Here is a 21087-nt window from a genome sequence, read left to right as displayed (position 1 = left end):
GTGATAATGACTGGATCTAGATTCTTGATGACACTGTAACTTTTGCACATGCAGAATACATCACCCCAGGCAATGAAGAGCACTGAAGTATCACAAAAGAGACAAGAAATAGCAGATGCCAAATGAACTGGCATAGGAACATAATACAAGTGTAATTGTTTCATGCAGAATTTAGTGTCAAGTATCTCAACAACAAAGAAAGATAATAAAGCAGAAGATGCTAGACCTGTCCTGGCATGAATCATCAAATTTGAGAATCCTAACATTTTCAAGGCTAATATTATAAAACATAACTCAAAATTTCAGAACCTTAATTCTAGTTTAGCTATCATAAAGAGTAGGGATAGACACAGTCTCTGGTAGATCGCCTCCAAAATACATAATCTTATCCCTTTTTAACATAAATTATCCTCCCACATAATTTATCACCAGCTTAAACTCTCCCATACACAGAAAAAATGAACATATTAAATTATGTGACTGAAACATCCTATTTAAATACAAACTACGAGGAAGAAATCTGGATTACTATCAAAAAGAAACTTCAAGAACTCTGTAAATATATATGATAATAAATTACTTGCATTTTGCATATTCTACTAGTAATTTTCTCCTAGAAAAAAAAGGCATATGAAGTCATCTTGTGAAAATCTATTTTTCTGACCTCTTTTTATTTTTCTTTATCTTCCCATTATTACCAACAAAGAGTAAAAAGTCCCAACTAGTTATGCTTTAACCAGATCTTCCTGACAAGAACTTCTCTGGGATTGACAGCTTTTGCATGTTTGTGCTCCTGAAAGTCATAAAATACACTCGGCTGGGAAAGGGAGGCAATGTGAATTCCAAGTTTTTAATTAAATGTGTTCACACAAGCATGGTGGCTGGAATAGTTAAGACTTGTCTCAGGACCCTGGTCTGGCAAAAAGCTAGTTCTAAAAAAGAGCTGCCTAATGAATCTATAAAAATCCCTAGTTAATAATTTTAACAAAAAAAAAAGAGGAATAAATAGGATAAGGGAGAAAAACCTAACTGGAGTACTGAGGGGTTTATTTCTGCTCCTTTCTGAAAAGGCAGTTGAGGAAATGAACAATGAAATCCCAAAAACCAGGACATGGTATAAAGAAAGCTGAGGTAAAAGGAAATGAATCACACCAACAGATTCACCTCCTAAACTAGATCCAACAGTCTGGGGAGAAAGGTGAGCTACTCTCAAACAGACTGAGGAGGAGAGGGAAGGAAATGAGAAGAAAAGCAAGGTGTCCTGTACACAGCTGGGAAACAAGAAGCAGAATGGAAAGGGCCAGAACTGGCCTCATGTCACCTACACTGCATGAAATCAGGGTGGCATAAGGGAATCCACAACCAATATCAAACCACAGCTGACAGCAGAAGCAATGTTAAATGTTGTAACTTCTGTATGTTACTGTCTTACACATAAACAAGCTACACCACAAGTTATTTTTCAAAAATGGCTGCATTTCTTTTTCCACTTAGACACAATATTTAATCTTGAATTAATTACATTCACTGGTAAACATATTAAGTACATTTTTGCTTCGTTCCAAAATACTATGCAAGTATTTCCTAAGGCTTTAAATTCTATATGATAATTTAAATAACAGCATTTAATTACCCTGTGTTACAATGTCCTTAGGCCCCACTCTAAGGAAAGGTTTCCACCAAACTAAGCACAAACATTCTATGCTCAGGCCAAAGGAAGCAATTTTAGCTTCTCTGTCTCTCCAAGCTGCCCCATGCCCAGTGCCTGCTCAAAGACTTGGGCAGCTACACAGTGACATGGATTAGAGAGCTGCTCCTGGTTAATTTTAATTTTAGGGGCAGCACGACTGAAGCAAGTTTAAGTTTAGATCTCTTCCCCAGTTTTGATGTGTTGCATACAGGGTGAGAGACAGAAGCATTGCTGAACTCTGTTCCCATCCCTGTCACTCCTATCTGCTTGATCTTGCATTATTTTTAACCATCTTTTCCTCTAAGCCTATTTCTCTACAAATATTTTAGTAAAGCTTGTAACTCCTAAGGAAGATAAAATCACTATGAGCTATCCTCACACTCCTTTGTGTTCACACACAAAGTAGTACAGTCATTCAGGTGATAAATGATAACCTATTTCTGCAACAAAAAAAATCCAAACCAACCCTGAAACAAACCCCAAACCTGGGTAAATCTGCTCCTGCTAGACAGTAAAGTTTAACACTCACTCACTAAAGAAAGTTGTTTCAAGGTGGCTTCAGAGAATTCATTAACTCTGCAAACCCAGAGAAGAAAAAACAAAAAACCACCAAAAAACCAAGCACAGTTACAAAAATAACCAGGCCTGTCACTGGAGGAGGAAGTCAGAAGCAGGTGCTAAAGTAGAAGCTCCTGCTCTTGTTTTCTGTTGGGAATGAGACAAGAAAAAAGATGTTTCTGTCTGTCCCACTTCCTGTTTGCTCCCTTTGCAAAGTATCTTTACTTGGTTTTTGTGCTTTTGACTCTAAGATCATACATGCTCAACAGAAATTCCAAAATCTTTGTTCTGCCAGCAACTCAGTATAAACCATGTGACACTGGTAAAGTTTCTCATGTTCAGTACGGTAGTACAGCGGAATATTAAATTTGCATATAAACCTACTGCTCTTGCAATGACTCCAAATCTGCAGATTACCTCCTACAGTCATCCAGGGCTATTAGAATTGGAAGAGAACACAGCAATACTGATTTTGTATCAATAAAACATCTCATTTAAATTGCCCTAAGAAAACATGCTGGAATTCCTTCAGGGGCAACTTTGTTTCCATGCAAAATCCCTGCCTGCTTTTCTATTTTGTTCGGACTGTGAATCAATCCTGCACAACTTACAAGAGAAGGAAAGAAAAGAAATGCAGCAGAACAAACAAGGCACAACAAGCATAAGACAAATGCAAACAAAGTATGAATATAAATATAGCTGGGAGCAGACACTCAGGCTGTACTAGGGCATCCCAAAGTATGGGAAAGAGTTCAGCTGGGGATCATTAGCAACAGCAGAGGCAGGGTAGGTATTTCATGCTACTTGCTTCTGCTGAGACTGAAGAGGCAAGCAAAGAGCACTAAGTAATGCTGTTACAGTCAGTAGTGCTGCTGGAACTGCAGGAAGTTTCAGCCATGACCTAAGGACAGAATGCACAGATGAACCCCTTAGCACTCTCACCTTCCTCAAAGAGAAGCACTGAGAACAAACCACGTTTTTACATGACCAAACCAACACTGCAGAACACAACAGGACTCCCAGAAGTATTCTCAGTGCCTCCATTGTGTTTTGGGTGAGATTTATGTTTTCCCAACAGCTAAGATCAGCTTGTCCCAAAAAATAAATGCAGGTAACCTAGCTGAGCAAAAAAGGGAGCAGCTAACCAAGATAAAATTGCTGTGCTACACACACTGCTGGTTGGGGTTTGTGCGTGGGTTTGGGGCTTTTTTGGTTACAGGAGACAAGAAGAGGTGGAATTTAAACCTTAGAGGCATATTTTATTTTTATAAGCAAACAAAACAATAAGCCTGAAAACTGTTCATAAATGATGGAGAAACACAGTGGTGTTTAAAATGCACAAAGCACACAGAACCTGGGATTGACAGTAAGTATCCAGGACGGTTGGCTCAAGCAGGTATGATAAGCACAGGAAAGAGTATTTTAGAGGGTGCAGCTCTGTGACCACAGCAAGATTCTCCACAAGTCATCTCATATGCCGAAAATTAAAGCAAACTAAAGCCTTCCACCTTTGTAACTCCCAGTGAGGAGCAGTACCATGACATGTCTGCAGGGACAATGACAGGATGCTTCCTGCTAAACAGGAAAGGAGCATGCTTGCAACAGACCCACATCAAAACTCAAAAAACCATTTCACAATCCCATAACACTGTCACCTTGCAAAAGGCTTTAAAAATACCAACATTTTCAAGTAACAACACTCTTAAATGCACAGAAGCCAGAGAGCAAGGCACTCACATGATGTGGGTGGGAAAAAAACCCCCTCCAATTCCAAAATTCTTCATTAAACACAAGAAGGGCAGTTGTTCCTGACATCCCCTCATAACATTTCAGCTCAGTCTCTCAATGTGGGGTATTTTGCTCTTTCTGCTAGGTGATGTTCCCCTTGGTTTAATGCACATTATTCTGGCACCTAGTTTTCAGATGGTATCTCTAAAGTGACCTCCACCATCCCTGCTGGTTCATGTCTCACTCCTAGGCTAACAGAAGCCCATTGCCTATCACATAGCAGTGAAGTATCTGGGAGCAAGAAGCAGCTCATAAATCAGATTGACTCTACCCTCAGGATAAAGAGATGATCACCCTCCTTAGTGGGAGTCACTGAAAACAATAGCAGAAGCTTACTGTTTTTATGAACGACTGATCTCCAGAAACTGAAAAGCAAGAAGAAATCAGAAGGTTCTCCAGTCCTCAAGTTCCATCCAGACATCATATGACTCACCATAAACTTCATGAAACGTTGGGAAAAAGATCATTCATCCCCCAATTCTCTTGGGAAGGTCACCCAGGTGTACAAAAAATACAAAATATTCTCCACACAGCACTCTATCACAAATGCCCCACAGCACACTAGCGTGGTGGGAGTCCCTCCAGGACTGGAGCTGCTAAATTGTGAACTTCCTCAGCTGTCCCTAATTTTTCACCACAATTACACTCAGTTCTCTGACCACACATGGGAAAGCCCAAAAAGCAACTGTCCTGGATACAAGTTATTTTCTTGCAAGCCACTAATGTGGGCCCAGGGCTTCTGATACCGTTGGTCAACATGGTGGAGAAATTCAACACACACATTTTTCTTCTGTCTGCAGACACTGACAGTAAATAAGACATTACCTACAAAGACTAGATTATATAAAATATTCAAATTAGATGAATTCAGATATGCTTGTATTTTAGATAAGCTTATCTAGATTTCAGTCATGAGATAAAAGCGTGTGCCCACTCCCAACCAAAACCTCCAACACTTGTAATAGCTGAACAAATATGTCCAACTATTAAATGACCCGTAAATGCTTTGTCAAGGACTAATTCTTCCAGAACACCTACATAATGTTTGTTTTCAGAATGAACTAACTTCAGTTGCTGTTGAAGCATTAATTCCCCTGGATCAGTTAACTGTTAAACCCCTAATAACCACATAACTAAAAAAACCAGTGTGTGCTGTTTTATGAATGCAATCTCTTCTATGCATTCCTGAGTACAAAAAAAGACTAAAACCAATTTTGGCTGATCAACATTACACAAAAAAACCCCACTATTTACTGTGGCAGTTCACTCCCAGCACTAAGACCTTCCAGGAGCAGTGTGCTACTGTTCTGGAATAACCAACACCAAACCAAGCTATGCACTCCCTGCTCCCAACTCCCACTCCAAAAAATCAATCAAGGGAATTTGTCTGGTGCTCAAAATTAGCTGGCAATCTCTGTGAAGATCTGCAGCCAGGTCATTCTTCTGGATCCTACCAGGTTGCTACCTCCTTTGGTGTTTAACAGGAATTTTTACCTGGCAGACATTTTCCTCTGAAACACTACACAGCTTCCCAAAACATGGCTTATAGTTCTCCCTATCATTTACAGACATCAGCAACTGCTTATTACAATTACAATTTCTGGCATGCATGCCTGGTTCCACCATCTCAGACACACTGAGGCCATTCAGTATTTTCAGAATTGCATCCAATAATGCATGTTGATAGCAACACATAACACACATCTTATCTTCCCAAACAAAAAACCTGTACCCAGCTGAACACTTCTGCTATGCCATCAGACCTGAGGAATTTACACAGTAACACTTGGAATTATCAACCATAGCTGTGATTTTTCTCTTGAAGAGAAAATTTATGGGAGAAAAAATTAGGTAGCATGAAATTAAGTAGCAATGGAATCAAATTTTTACAACTTCCACAAAATGAGAAGGGACAGTGGGAAGGATAGAAGAAGAAAATCAATATTCAGAGCAAAAAGGCTGTAGGAAAAAAACTGAAAATATCAAAAAGGAAAGTCTCTGTGCTTAGATATTCTGGAAAGGGAGAGATTTCAGAAGAATTTCACTGGTGCACTCTATATGCTCCCTATGTGATAGGGAAATCACATCTTCCAAACTGATGAGACGCCATAGACAGTATTTGCCTGCTACACGGTTCCTGCGAAGGATCACACTAGTGCTGCTGTTTTATATTAGACACTGAACTGTTATACTTGCACTGAATTGTTAACTCAATTTGGGGACAGAATAGATTAAAAATTCAGCTTCTTAAGGGATCTGTTAGAGCGCTGAATCTTTCCAATGGCTGGCTTCACAAGCTGGTAGGCGCTCTCACCTCCAGCTCTGTTTACATAATTCTTTAGAGCTGAGTTAATTATAAAAGGCCAAGTGGGTTGGTGAAGGTGGAGTCAGCCAGAATATTAACTGCCCAGAAAGAAAAACCTGCAAAAGGTAAACAACCCAGCAGCACTTCCTCTTAATAAAATAATAAAAAAACCCCAACACACTGTAATTTGAGTATCTGCCAATGGCTTTTGTTAAAAATATTTTAATATTCATTTTTAAGGTTCTGCTGTCTGCTCCAGCACACCAACATGCTGTACATCAGTTCAACGTGAAGCAGAGAAGCAGGTAGTGCTAAAATGCAGAGAAAGAAACTTCAAGAACAGCAGGGCTGCCTAGAAACGAGCTTCTTTTCTTGCCTTTGAAATGGCACAACATCAATAGATTAACAACAAAACACCAGGAACACAGGCCTAGAAATTCTCTCTAAGTATTACACAACTGCCCTTCAAAAAGAAACCAAGTAGTGCTACATCTGTAGCCCATGCTCAACATAAAATAAGGCAGAACTTACAAAATACACTCCTTTCAAGATCTGTGCAAATGGAACATTATGACGGCACATCAGCAGCATATCAATGCTGTCCAGCCACTGAAGTTTATTCTAAAATTTGTATGCATATTCTTACAGGGAAAAGATGGCTATGGTATTCATGTAAGCTCCAATTCCATCTTATAAATCAGTATATATATATATATATATATATATGAATGTATGTATGTTTGAACAGTTTGCAATTTGGGTGTTTTGAGGAGCCTGAGATTGCATTTCACTGAGTTTTTCTGCTGCTCAATCAACCCCATGGGCTGGGAAGAAAGGGAGTTTATATTACATATATTCAAACACAGACCTTCAGTTTTATTTGTTTTTCCAACAGCAGAATCAGCAACTAAAAGTTTGCTAACTGAAAACTGTATTTAAATTCCCCAACAGAAAACTCCTTTTAACTCACAAGAGCTAGGCAAAGTGTGTGGATGAAAATAAAATAATTTACAGCTGTTTCAGTAAAAAAAGAGCACAGGTCAATATATTTAAATCCAACATCTAACATCACATTCCTAACCCATATTTAGCAGTATGAATGAAACCCTGTTACAGGACAGCATTCCTATTTTGGGAAGTCTTTATGCACACTTTTTACTTCATGTGAAAAGGAAAGCACTTAAATTATTTCCTGTATCAGGGGCCCACGTATGCTGATTTTCAAAGGCACTGGCTGTATCCCTTTGAAGTAGATTCTCACTAAATCAGTGTTAGCTATAAACCAAAATAACATTGCCCTTGCTTTATAAGAAGTTATAAAGACAGTTCATTGTTGTTTATAAGCAAGCATTTTAATTAAAACAAACACATTTCTCAGCTTAGTGAAAGAAAAAAGCTAGCCATAAAACACTGATTAATCAGCGCTTGACATCAAGCACTAAATTCTTCTTGTCTCCAATTTAATTAAGCATACAAGGTTATATACGCACACACATGTGCCTGCTTATTAGATTTGCTATTCTACTACACTATCTTGACTGTGTATTAAAAAGTTATTAGGAAGAGTAATGCCAAGTTTTTATTTAATATGAATTCAACACCCATCTAACTTAAAAGATTTGAGATTCCCAGCTCCAAGTTTCCCTTGCAGGTTAAAACCTGTCAAACCTTCTGCCTTTCACTAAAACCTTTCAGTCTGCCTTCAGCAGCTGCAAAAATATTAATGTAATTACAGGTTAGAAATCAGGATCCTCACTCACAGGAGCATTGCTCTGGTATTGAGAGAGCAAAGTCCTGCTCAACAGCAAGTTTTTATTGCTGCAGTGAGATCTCTAAGGCAAAACAGTAAATGCATGTGGGACCCAGAAGAAGTTGTTAATTCATCTTATGGAAACCCAACCAAGTGAGGTTAAATATATTCTGAGATAATACATGTATCCTGAGAGTTAAAACAGAAGGTAATGTAAAGCTATCTTTTCTTTCATTCTCTTCCCACATCCTAGTGATGGGAGTCAAGAATTGAGAAAATGGAATACTTGAAAAAGCAACATATAAAACATTCTTAAATCAGTATATTATTTATACCAGTGAATTTATACTTATTCAAAAGCCCTCATATTAATCTTCTATGCAAATAAGACATTTCCTGGACTTATAAACTAAAAAGGTGTTAAAACCAGGAAACAAGTGGGGGTTTGTGCTTAAAAGCAGCATTTTGTCCTGGCAGACTCTCTTCCTGCCCTTCCCAAACTCATAATTCAGTCCTCATATCAGGCATGAAGTGCAATTACAGCTCAGTGTGGAAAATTAGGACCTGACCTTGCAAAAACAAACAGTTTCCCTTTATAACGTGGCTCCAAGACTTGCAATAAACCCTATCCCTTTAGCAGGGCCATGTAGCCAGGCCTGCAGAACTGCATCAATGCTGCTCAGTTAGCCACAAGAAAAAATGCTAGGAAAAATGGAAAATCATCTAGAACAAACAGATTAGATCTGGAGATACTAGTCATAATGTTTTCTTCCTTCCTGTATTTTCTCTGCTTAATGCTCCCCTCCCCATCACATGTTTGTACTAAAAGCAGATTTCCCATCTTCTCTTTCCAACTAGCAATCTAAGGGGGAAAAAAATAAAGGAGAAAAAAAAAAGAAAGAAAGATTTACTATCTCTTCACAGTCATTATAAAAGTTTCCAGGCGCAACAAATCCTGTGGGCATGGAAAAATGTAACAGTGCCTCTTCGTCAGGCTTGAGGTTGCTGGAGGATAATCAGTAAAACATGTCTTTCAAAATCAGAGGGAAAGGCATGAAAACATTTCAGAGGGAAAATCCCACCAAATGATGCAAAAGGATTGAATTTGGATAGGGAAAGGAGAACTGGGAAAACAAGGCACAGGATTTGTCATGAGTTCAAAGAGCTACTTATTTTGCAGAAAAATCTACAGCAAGCAGGTTTTCTGTCTAATTGATTAGATGTATGTACTACTGTTTGATGGAGTGAGCAGCTGTTTCTTCAAAGAATCAGTGATGTAGCCTTTTAATCTGGAAGATCACACATGTAGTGTACATAGCAGAAAAACTCCTCATTCTGCAACTTTAAAGGTTTCCCAAACGACCACCTGAGCATCAGAGCTCTTTGTGGTACATTGTATTTCCTACTACACCAGGAATACACACGAAATATATCAATAAGAATGAGGAGTTGGCCTAGCAGAATACACACTGCTGCCAGAGTGGAGATGTGTTGTTGAAAAACTTTTGAGCTCACATCATCGTCCAATCCACCTTGTTTGAAATCTATGACTATTTCTATGTATAATCTTTCATCTTCATGAACCACAAAGATCAACAAGTTTCAAGTAAATCCAGCTGGTGAAGTGTCGTCTATGTTGCAAATCAAGTGTTAGTTATGAATCCCTAAAGGAATTACTCATGGTCAGCTTTGTGTTGCCTTCCTTGGGCACTCTGTCTGCTCTGGTTTCTAATACCTAACAGTGAGCCAGAGAGCAGCACCTAAAAGCTGCCTTTGAGAAACTACAGAGAAGCACTACCACATCCCCTGAGAGAATTTCTTATGCCCAAAGGATGGAATGTCCTAAAATACACCAAAAATTACTGCTGGCAATGTGGTGCTATGGCAAACTGACAGGTTAAAGACATTCATGAGCTGACAGTAGCAGCAAAATGACAAAGGTCCTGAAGACAGCCAATTGTTTTTTCATATTTCTTTTTAGTAGACTCTCAAAAGAACAAAATATGTTTTGATTAAACTCTTGAAATTAGATGAGCCTTTCCAATTCCTCTAGGAGCTAGAGAAGTTTGTTAAGTACTGTGAATTGCCTTCACCAGCAGACCAAGGATCTCTCTTGTCTTGAGGACAGAATCTATGTAATGCAGGAACAATGGTTTAAATATCTCACAACAGCTATTTGCAACTGAACAACAAAGGTATTGAAATAGATGGATAGAGACAATCTTACTTGAGCCACAAAGCACTGAGATACAGCTCAGAAGAGCTTATGTCAATACTCATTGGGAAAAACTCCTTTCAGGATAATGAGAATGAACAGGTTCAAAAGGCTAAAAATAACTCCAGGTTTGTTATGTAGCACGAGGAATTGGAGCTGGAATCAACTTCTCCCTCCTGATGGGAAACAGACTGTTCTCAGGTAGACATGGTAACTGCAGGTTCCTCCCTGCCTTGCACACTGGATTGATACCTCCTTCCCTCACAAAAAGAATGACAAACACCACAGTCACAACAATGATCAGTCACCAGCATGATTATACCCTCAAGTTAAATGCAATCAGTACACTGAGATATGGGCAGAACCAAAACATTCTTTCCATTCATCATTACATTGTTTGAACCTTATAGTAACTACAGTTAAATATTATGAAGATTATCACAGAGGAATTCAGAGTAAAAAGCCCTCACTATGAAAAATAAAAATTTCCATACAGGTGAGGAAATGAGTATTGTCTCACCTACATGATCCCATTGCTTCTGGAAAGCACTTCGAGCCAATTCCCAAGGAAAGAAAGGCAATTCAAAGCATATAAATCCATTCAGCAGAAATAAAAATGGATATTAACTTTGTTTCTTTTGTCCAGATGAAGGGCAATCCAGAAGGCCTTAAAGTGGCAAGGAAACAGGAACTCTCACCAGCTGAACTGGTGAATAAGCGATTCACCTTTGTTACCTTGAAGAAAAAGGGCAGCATTTTAGCCACAAAGGCAAATATTAGAGCTGGAGAAAAGAAGAAAAACATTCTGAGCTGAAGATAATGATAATTTCAAATAAGAGACAGCCTGTCCTCACTGCATGTTAATTCAAGCATTTCCTCAGCCTAGGCACACAGAGAAGACTTTTCCTTAAATCAGGCAGTACTTTTAACTCTGAGCTTGCTGGCCCAGCAGCACACCTCAAACACCAGTGATTCCTTCGCTGCCAGTGTAGCAAGGCTGCTGCACTGAACAACTGCTCAGCAGCAGGAACACAAAGAAAGGCAGAAGAATAAACAACCCAAAATAAAGGGCCACACTGAGTCAGACTAGAGATCATCTTACCCAGTTCTCCTGCCTCCCAGCAAGAGCTGAGATAACAAGTTACACCAGAGCAGGCATGGAGGGAGCAGTGCAGCTCCTGAACATTCCCTTAGCTCCCAGCAAGAGCAGTTTGGGGATTTCCTGAGCCAAAGGTGATGGGTTTGCACTTAATAATCCTCTGTGGATTTTTTCATCAGTGCAACAAAGTAAACTGAGTAAGCCTTAAGTGGAAAGATAACTGCCAAAAGCCACGAGAAGGAGTAAAGGTAAAGGACTGGCAGGGGGAGTTAGAAATTCAAGTGTCCCTGGCAGGAAGAAAAAAGGAAACCACCACACATAACTTTGGTCCAAGTTTTACATTATCCACTACTGTTCAAGAATTTCTCAAGAGTTTTCTTTTTCAGTTCATGTAATCACAAGATAAGAATCCTAGAGGCAGAGCTATTACTTAGAAGTTCAAGTATATCAGTTAGGAGAATGTGGATTCTCCTATGCTGGGGAGAGCCCAAATGATGTTTTTCATTAAAATATTTCAAAAGAATAATTATTTTGCAAACTCAAATATTTAGGGTGTTTCTAACTTAGCTGGCAAGTCATTATGCTTTGGCTGGACTTCAGCACAGTATTTACCATTCTGACAACATGTAAAAGAAAATGAAAACATTTTCTCCTCTGTTTTTCAGACCTACAGAGCTTAGCAGAACACAGCAGAGATTCGATACAGCCTTGCTGGACTGAAACTATAAATATGTAACAGGGCAAAGCTCTTCCAGTTTCAGAAGCTTACTTGATTTCTTCTGAGCATTATGCTTTTCAGGAAGCAGAATGAGAAGTAAATATTTTTTAATTTATTTTTTCTAGACACACTCTGAGAGCAGAGGGTATAAGGAAAGACCAGTAAACACAAACCCTGTCCTGACTATATGTAAGAGCCCACAAGAAACAGGGCTATCACGAAGTTCCCACCAAGCTGCTGCATTTGTGTGCAGCTCCCTTCTGTGTATCACAGTCCTGACTATTACATCCCAACAAACCTTAAGGCATGCTCATCTCTCCAGCTTTGGGAAAAGGAAAGCAGATGTCCTTTCACTGCTTTCTAAAATTTCTTGACTGAAGAGATTGTGTTAACAGTGTAGCAAGGTAGAGGTAAAAAAAAAATAAAAGAAAAAAGGTAGCACCATCATCAGAGAGCAATTTTACTATCTCCTCTTGCCCACCATTGATTTGTAATTTGTATTGACAGGATTCCTGCCAACTTAAAAGACACTACTAGCTAATGATATGAATTCCCCTCTGGTTCCTCCTGAAAAAGATACCAGCAATAATAAAAACTCCATTGCTAGTTAACAGTCATAGTTGCAGAGTGACTTCAGGAAATAAATTAATATTTTTAAAATTACAAACTAAAGAACCAAACTTTTTCAATATACGAATCACCAAATACTGGATGGCTTCATACCTGCATCAGATGATAATTTTTTCTCTTGATCACAACATAATGGATTTCAAGATCCTACCATTGACTAATTCTTAATAAATTCAGAGTAAAATTAAAATTATTTTCATTCTGGCCCCAAGTATTTCCAGTGATCACTATTTGATTTCCAGCACCATTCAAGTATTAGCAGTATTGATGTAATGCAAACTGAGAGAGTGCAGTATAACCTTTAGTTCTCTGCAATCCAGTAAAGCAACTGCTCCTTAAATGCATTAATTAGAAGTTCTTATTTCTGCCAAACTCAGGTCACACTGTCAGTCTTGCTGATTTCAGTAAGACTATCTATTGAGTGAGGTTACTCACACAAAATCTGCAGGTCTAGACCCTTCCATCCTGATTTATAAGTAAGAAGCACATGAGTCTAAGCAGGAATTTAACACTTACGCTTCCACAGTCTGTTCCTCACCATCTTCATCTGAGCTGCTACACGTTGCATCAGAGTCCAGGTCCTTCTCCACACGAGACAGCAGTCCTCCAGTAGAAAGTGCAAAGCCACGGATTTCACCTGGTGCGAAGCTAACTCCATTCTGTACATCCACACCCAAACTACTCTCCAAAGGAGTTGTGTTGTTTTCCGGCCAACCTTCAGTGCATCTGAGGGAGCTATTGCTCAAAAATCTAGCTGGCTCATGGAAAACCTTCATTCTCTGAAGCTGATGTTTCACAAAGCATTTCAGCTGCTGATCACAGTGTTTGATAACATGCTTTGCCAGGAGCATTTGTAAACGCTTCTGAGTTCTTTTGGCGCGACTGATTTCCATTTGTTGCTTAGTGACACACTGGAGTAAGCGAGCGTACACCTCCTCCTGGGTGCAGCTCAAAATCCCTTCTGAAGGCCCGTGAAGAATTTGGTGTAATAAATCCCCTTTTATTGTTTCAGTGCAGACTTCCAAAGCCCTACCCAAAACCCCATTCTTCTTGTACCATTTACCATTTAAAAGTTGCATTTCTTCTCCGTTACTGGATTCAGTTACACTTGAACCTGAAAGTCTCTGCATTCCTGCCAAGTTTGGAGATGTGGTCTCTGAAAACGCTGCCCCTTTGACCTGTTGCTCAGGTTCTGAGTGACTAATATGACCAAATGATGTGTCAGCCCCATTATGTAATGATTTTCTCATCTTGGAGCAGCCAGGCTCTCCTGCTTTCGTTTGCTTACCAGTTTTGTTGTTAAATGCAGAATTTGTACTCATTAACAAAACAGACTGATAGCACTTGGACGATGGTGGGGAACCAAAATGCTGCACACTGAAGATGTCATTCCTGAGGTTGGGCTCAGCAGTGGGGAACCCCAGGACTGAGCAAGTAATCCGTGCGATGGAGTCCTCTTTTATCTTCTCTTCCACTGCTCTGGAATTTTCCATGCACAAAGCTGTATCAGACTCCATAGCTCTAGAGGACAAAGAAGGTGACAAGTGGATACCATGACCTTTTGTTGTTGCCTCTCTGAGAGCTGGTGTCATTATAGCTACGGTAGGTAGTTTACAGCAAACCTGAAAATAACATGGGCCATGTAAATTTTCTCATTTTCATGACACAGTACAAATTCAACAACTCTGTCAGACATTTCATTCTCTCAATGTCATTCAAAAATTCCATAAAAAGGGACGTTATCTAAAGAACACAGACTATGTTGCCTCCCAAGTCAAACAAGAACACCCTTTCTGTTTTTTCTTGATTTCATTCAGAGGCTGTTCTGTGTGCAATGAAAGCCTTTACATCTCAGGGGAATAACTGTTCATACCTCATTTAATTTTTGATTCTATCAGTCTGAGAAATAAGACCCAAAAAGTTCAGGTCTGTCATCTAACCTTCCCAAACTGAAAAACATGACCCTGAGCAATGTGTCGGGCACTATTGTGAGAAATGTATTTACTGTAAATCTATATAAAGAAAGCATCTGATGAACTAGCATACATTCTTATAAATACACATTAGAAACCAATCAACAAGGCTAATGCTTTCAAAACAGAAACCTCTATGCTCTGAAGTTTCCTACTAAAAAAGAATTCTTTCCTGCGCCTTTGGATACCACTGTTTATTCATCAGGCACTGTCTGTGTAATACATACAGATTATTTTTCATAGCAAATTGAGAAATGACAGTTCTCCTTGACAAATCCTTTTGCTTGTGGCTTGCCAATTAACAAAGGACTCCCAAACTTTGGGATCAAAAGACCAATGTCAACCTTCACCCCTTCTTGTCAGCAGCTATGCTGCCAAGTCATACTGTATCTATTCCACACAGGAATCCCTTGCACAGTACTTACAGCTTTGTAAGGATATGGTTAAATAAACCCAATGAATAATTTAATTGAACATGGCCTGCAGAAGCCTGAAAGGTAAGTTCCTGTCAGCTCTTGAATAAGAAGCTAGAGACAAAACCAGAAACCATATGAGAGCAGTAGCAAAAGTGGGTGCAGCACAGCAATGCCACAGTAAATTCTGTTGAACTGTGCACTAGTTGAGCAGCACTTCCAGTGCCCTCCTTTTCATGTCTCCAGTTCCTTTGATCTCCCCAGCAACTGCCTAGCTCAGCAACTTTCAATGCACAGATCCCATAAGGGGTCAGTGATTCTCAGACTACCACATATGGATCTTAAGAAAAGATCTGTCTAAAGCCTTAGCTTGTTTATAACTACACGTTTTTACACTGAAGGTGCAAACATTAAAGTGAGATGTGGAAACCTAGGGAGCTGAGAAATACCAGTTTGGATATTTGCTCCTTAACCCTCAAAACATGAAGCAGAAGATAGAGAGCTACATGCTGCAGTACTGCCTTACCACTCTCTGTATGCTTTATTCAGCTTTCATTGCTCCTTGTGTACCTCATCCACCAGGTTTTCATCTCTGCACATCACCCTCCTAGCATCACTGGCACCAGGTTTGGGGGTCTTACTGCTAATTATAAATGATACCATTAAAATCCCCAGGATTTTAACCTTTATAAATAAGCCAATAACTTAGTCTTAAGAGGAGCTCAGCACAAAGTCCTCCCAGTGGACAGCTGTTCAGGAAGAACCCCATTCTAGGATCAGACAGGGAAATGCACTGTTGAGAGCTTTCTGGAGCCCCAAATCCTAAAGCTCTGGTGACTCAGTAATGCTCTCAGCACCTGGCTGACTCGTGTCTTTCCTCTTGTAAAAGCTAGCAGGCCTGCAAATCTGAAAATCCAAAGGAGTGTGAATTCAGACACCAATGCCTCCCTGGCCTTAACATAATGGCAAATAACTACAGCAAGTCAGAGCAACTGTGCATGGCTAAAACATAAGGGGAGAGAAGTGAACAGTTCCTCTGTGGGGTCAATGTGAGCTCAGGAGTCCCTGTGTTTGACTCTCCCTGAAAATTCCAAGAAGCTCTCCAAGAAGAGCACCATCAGCCTGGGACCTACATGCACCTAGCAATGTACTTATAACTGTCCCAACTTTACCATCCACCTCCCTTAGTCTGAGTGGTTTGGTTTAGCAGGCACAGGTTGCTACTCCTGAAACCCAGGAAACATCCACACACAGCGCAGCTGTTCAGGTAAAAAGTACTTTGGAGATGTGGATCACATACCTGTATGAAGATGGAGGTTATTCAAAGAACTGGCAGCACAAAACTTTCTAGTGCTGGGTTTTAACTCCATCACATTCCCTCAAACACATTCACTTTCACTGTACCCTTTTGGTACAGTTTCAAATTTCCAAAATTGCAATGAATACCATTACCAATTTTTTGGTTTTTTCATCTGGGGGACTTTTTAACTCTTCTAGGGGAAAGGGGGGAAGAATCAAAGCACCCTCATATGGAACACAAACAATGAACTAAAGAGCATTGACAAATCACTCATCTGGAGTGCCTGACCAAGTATGCTTAAACTACAAAGCAGCTAAAAAGAAATAAAATGCTTTTTAAGAGGGAAATCACTCAATTAACCTCTTACCCAGCAACTTGGAAATTTCATACAATGTTTCTACCCTGAAGACAGTGTGAGACATTCAGGTGTGCTCATCTCACTACAGTGACATCAAAAAGAACTTATAAAAGCTGGTACTGCCACAGTGTCCAGCCCTTGGCATTTCTCCAAGAAGTTCACACACACACAAAAACACACAAAAAAATGTCATAGGTACAGGAACAAAAGTATCTGCTGCAAAAAATGATAAACAAATTTTAGTACAAGTACTTGACAAAAGTTATACAATTTAGATTTTTACACATTTTATTTGATTTTCGCAGAAAGCTGCAAAAAATATTTCATTCCACTCATATTGGAAGTGAATTTCCAGAGCAAAACCTACTATCTTGGAAGGGGGAAAAAAATAAAGGCAAAGAAGGAGGGGAGACAAGTACTGCAAAAGGGTATACCAGAAAAGTATTTTCATTCTGGAAAGAACTTTTCTGTCATAGGCAAACCATTTCACAAATTTCTTTTGCATTGTGTATTACTTGAGGTTTCAAAACCAGAACAGCAGAAATTCTGCTAAACTGGCAAACAGCTTTTCATCTACTAAATAAACACTCCACTTGAAAGACTAAAGAGTACTGTAAAATGAAAAACTGACATTAAATAAGTACTGGGGAAGGGCAGAAACAAGTACCAGACAAACACAGTAAAGCAACTGATGTTTAAAGTGACTTTCTGCTTATCCTCCCCTAATACCTTAATTACCCAGAAGGATCTAGCAGGGAATTGCAATTTAGCACAGCAGGACCTGCACCCTGCTCCCCTCCACCACTGCAGCTAAAGGTTCCTAACCCCCAGGGGCTGCTGCTCCTCTTCCTCTCTCTCTGCTGATTTCTTTGTCCTCCCTTGACACTTCTCCCTTACACCCTTTCCCAACCAGGCTTACCTCCACAGAATTTGCCTAAATCCTGAAACCAGTGTCTTCATGTTGTGATTAGCAGCAACCTATTAAAAGAAACACAACAAAACCCAGCCACAACTCAGCACACAGGGTGGCACTCCCTCCCTTCCCAGCTTTTGTTTACAGTCCTTTCACTTTTTGACTCCTCTCCCCCTTGCATAACACTATCACTTTGGTTACACAACGCTGCAGACACTGTTCTGGGGGATTTTTGCTTGGGGGGAGGATTGCTTGGTCTTTTAGTGGATTTTTTTGTTTGTGATCTTTTCGTTTCCAATGACAATAAAACTCCACTCGCAGGAGGCTTTTTAAAGCTTCTCTGTAGCAGCCTTCTCTCCTTGTAAATTGAGTCATTTTTCCTCATCATAAACACCTAAAATTTTCTTCTTAATAATGAGATTCCTCGAGACCAGGAGGAGATTTTTTAATGATTATTTCTTTTTGTTTTGAAACTCAGAAGCCTACAAACAACATTTTAAATTAATATGACTGCTTCCAGCTTATTCACAGATAAACAGTGTTTCAGATAAGCCAACTTCCACTGTTTATTCCTTGTATAGATGGCATTTCAAAAGCAAAGCAAAGTCCCAGACAGCAGCCAGCCTCTAGTGAAACACCCAAAATTAATCTCAGCAAGAACAAGAGATTAATATTGCATTTCAACAAAAATAATGTATTTCAACCTGTTTTAAGGCCTCTTAAGAGACAATCTGCAGAAGAGAGGGCAGCTACAAAAGCGAACTGCAACACAACTGCCAAAACCTGGTTTCCTACAGCTTTGTGCTGTTTGTCCTGTAATCCCCAGCCAGCTCCTCCTGGGCAGCCTTCCTGATAATCACTGGCCAAAAATAAAGTGCTCTGGCAGGCAAGCACTGCTGCAGCACTGCCTCAGCAGAGTGCAGCACACAGGACCCGAGCCTGGCCAGCCTCTGCAAGCCTTGCCTGGTGGCAGGCATCCCTCAGCCTTCAAGCATCCCTCCCAAATTTTGGAAAAACCTACAGGATGGTAGTGATTTCTAAGAATAGCAAGAACAGCTCGACAGCACAGTGTGCATTTTCTCATGGAATAGTCTGCAGCAACGACCCTATAAAAGATATTGGTCCCACTGGGATTGTCCTGGTTAGGAGTATGAAAGGAAAAGGAAAGAAGCCCATGTTTAATAACACACCTGGGACCAGCCTTTAAGACTGAAAAAAAAAATCATTTCAGTAGGCAGCTTTTGTTTTCACTTCAAAAACAGACCAGTTACTCATGATGTGTATTTAAGCATTTTAGTATTTTGTTCTATTAATAGATTGGGAAAAAAACCATAAAGCCAAACAGGACCAGGGAGTCTCCACATTCAGCAGCGCTCACTGTTTAGACACAACTATCCAGACAAAACACCCTAGTGATTTGTACACCCCAGAAGATAGAAGCACAAATTCCTCCTACTTGGGAAAAAAACCCACCAAAATACAGCACACCACCCCCTCCAAAAAGGATCTCTCTTTGAACACTAACAGATCTCCATTTAAGGCAGACCACCCAAAGTTTCAACCATAAAAAACATCCAAAAGAAGGCACTTCAAGTTGAACTCATCAGTACTAAACTTATGATAAAATCCACAACTCATTAAAATATTTGAACAGGTTTGTTTTCCTCCTTGTTCAGATCTACTTCTGACAGAGAATCCATATAACTTCCAGGTTTACTACTACATCATCAACTAATTCTTCTTCAGTCTATAACATATTTGCAAAGCAACATCTGCAGCCAGTTTTTAATATATGTTAAATGTTTTTTGTAGTACAACAGGTGCCTCTGTAAGAAAGTTGTACATATGTCTCTAGCATAAATATCTGCAATACCTTCTGGTACCTTTCATTGTAAATTTTGCAACAACATTTCAGTGACACTTACAAATTTCAGCCTTTGAAGAGAAGGCTATAAAACCTGATCTTAAATGAGACCTACTCAGCTCTTAAGACACTAATTAAGATGACTGGAATTTAAGCTCCTCAGAACATTCCCCACGATTTCAAACCATGGACCAATACAGCAGGAGAGTCCTAAGGCACACAGATTGCTTTTTGTGTAATTTTTACTATTTCCTTTTAATTAAACTAGCACAAAAAGGAAGTATTTAACTTTAGATAAAAGGCATACTTTAATAATTTGGATTTTTTTTAATTGGCTGACATTGCAAATTGGAAATTGAAAATTCCCATTAGAGAGGGGTAGGTTCGGAATACCTCAGTCAGTGCTACATTTTTGTGTATGTGGGAGATGCTTCATTTTGCAAAAAGCGGATGGAAAGTCTAGCTCGGGAGCACAGAGGAGCTCCCAAGGCAGGCTGCAGGACCTGCATCTGAGCTGCTTTGCTAACTACTCCATGCAAAGCACGCAGCCCTGTACGCGGTGCCAGTCCGGGGTCCCCCCGGGGCACAGCACTAGGTGGGCACACACAGATTCCAGTCCGGGGTCCCCCCGGGGCACAGCACTAGGTGGGCACACACAGATTCCAGTCCTGGGTATCCCCGGGGCACAGCACTAGGTGGGCACACACAGATTCCAGTCCTGGGTATCCCCGGGGCACAGCACTAGGTGGGCACACACAGATTCCAGTCCGGGGTCCCCCCGGGGCACAGCACTAGGTGGGCACACACAGATTCCAGTCCGGGGTCCCCCTGAGGCACAGCACTAGGTGGGCACACACAGATTCCAGTCCTGGGTATCCCCGGGGCACAGCACTAGGTGGGCACAAACAGATTCCAGTCCGGGGTCCCCCTGAGGCACAGCACTAGCTGGGCACACACAGATTCCAGTCCTGGGCACAGCACTAGGTGTGTACACACAGATTCCCAGCGGGAAGTTTCCATTCGCTGTTTAAATCCCGGCTAAGACACGCGGGGTGGGCGCGGAGCGGTCCCGCCTCCGCACGGGCCCCGCCCCCGCCTCACGGCCGCCGGCCCCGCCCCGCCGCGCGCACGGACCGTTACCCCCCGCCCCGCCCCCACCCCGCGCATGCGCACCCGCCACTCCCGCCGCGGGAACCAACCGCCGCCCGGCCCCTCCGTGCCCCCCACCGCCTCACGGCGCCCCGCCGCGCCGCGCCCCGCGCTTGCCTCCGCGTCCGGCGGGTTCTCCGCAGCGGCACCGGCGCCGGCGCCGCCTCGACCCCGCACAGCACAGCGCCCGCCACGGCTCACACTGGCGCTCTTGAAGAGTCCGCGCCCAGCTAAAGCGCAGCGCGGCGGGGCGGAGCCTCCCCCGCTCCTCAGGGGGAGGAGCGCGGCCAATCCGGGGCGCCGGGGGGCGTGGCTCCAGCCGGGGGCGTGGCCTCCCGCCATTGGCGGGGCCCCGCCTGACGCG

At 41.1% G+C, this 21087-nt stretch overlaps 2 protein-coding genes across 2 annotated transcripts in view; both read right to left on the bottom strand.

Annotated features, from left to right (window-relative positions):
- Positions 1–20989, bottom strand: part of KANSL1L (KAT8 regulatory NSL complex subunit 1 like) — a 61631-nt gene extending 40642 nt beyond the window's left edge. Inside the window, 2 exon segments of the mRNA XM_030951963.1 lie at positions 13270–14375; positions 20841–20989. Coding sequence (XP_030807823.1) covers positions 13270–14345 — 1076 coding nt within the window. The 5' untranslated portion in view covers positions 14346–14375; positions 20841–20989.
- LOC115905571 (alanine and glycine-rich protein-like) lies at positions 20613–21065 on the bottom strand. Its single transcript, XM_030951954.1, has one exon. The coding sequence runs from the start codon at positions 21063–21065 to the stop codon at positions 20613–20615; it is 453 nt and encodes a 150-aa protein (XP_030807814.1).
- Positions 21066–21087: the final 22 nt, after the last annotated feature.

The sequence above is a fragment of the Camarhynchus parvulus genome, chromosome 7, assembly GCF_901933205.1.
Source record: "Camarhynchus parvulus chromosome 7, STF_HiC, whole genome shotgun sequence".
Lineage (NCBI taxonomy): Eukaryota > Metazoa > Chordata > Aves > Passeriformes > Thraupidae > Camarhynchus > Camarhynchus parvulus.
The sequence above is the reverse complement of the archived record's forward strand: the minus strand, read 5'-3'. Positions and strand labels throughout refer to the sequence as shown.

Coding starts and splice junctions, on each gene's coding strand:
- LOC115905571 (XM_030951954.1), bottom strand. CDS start 21,065: ATGGCGGGAGGCCACGCCCCCGGCTGGAGCCACGCCCCCCGGCGCCCC.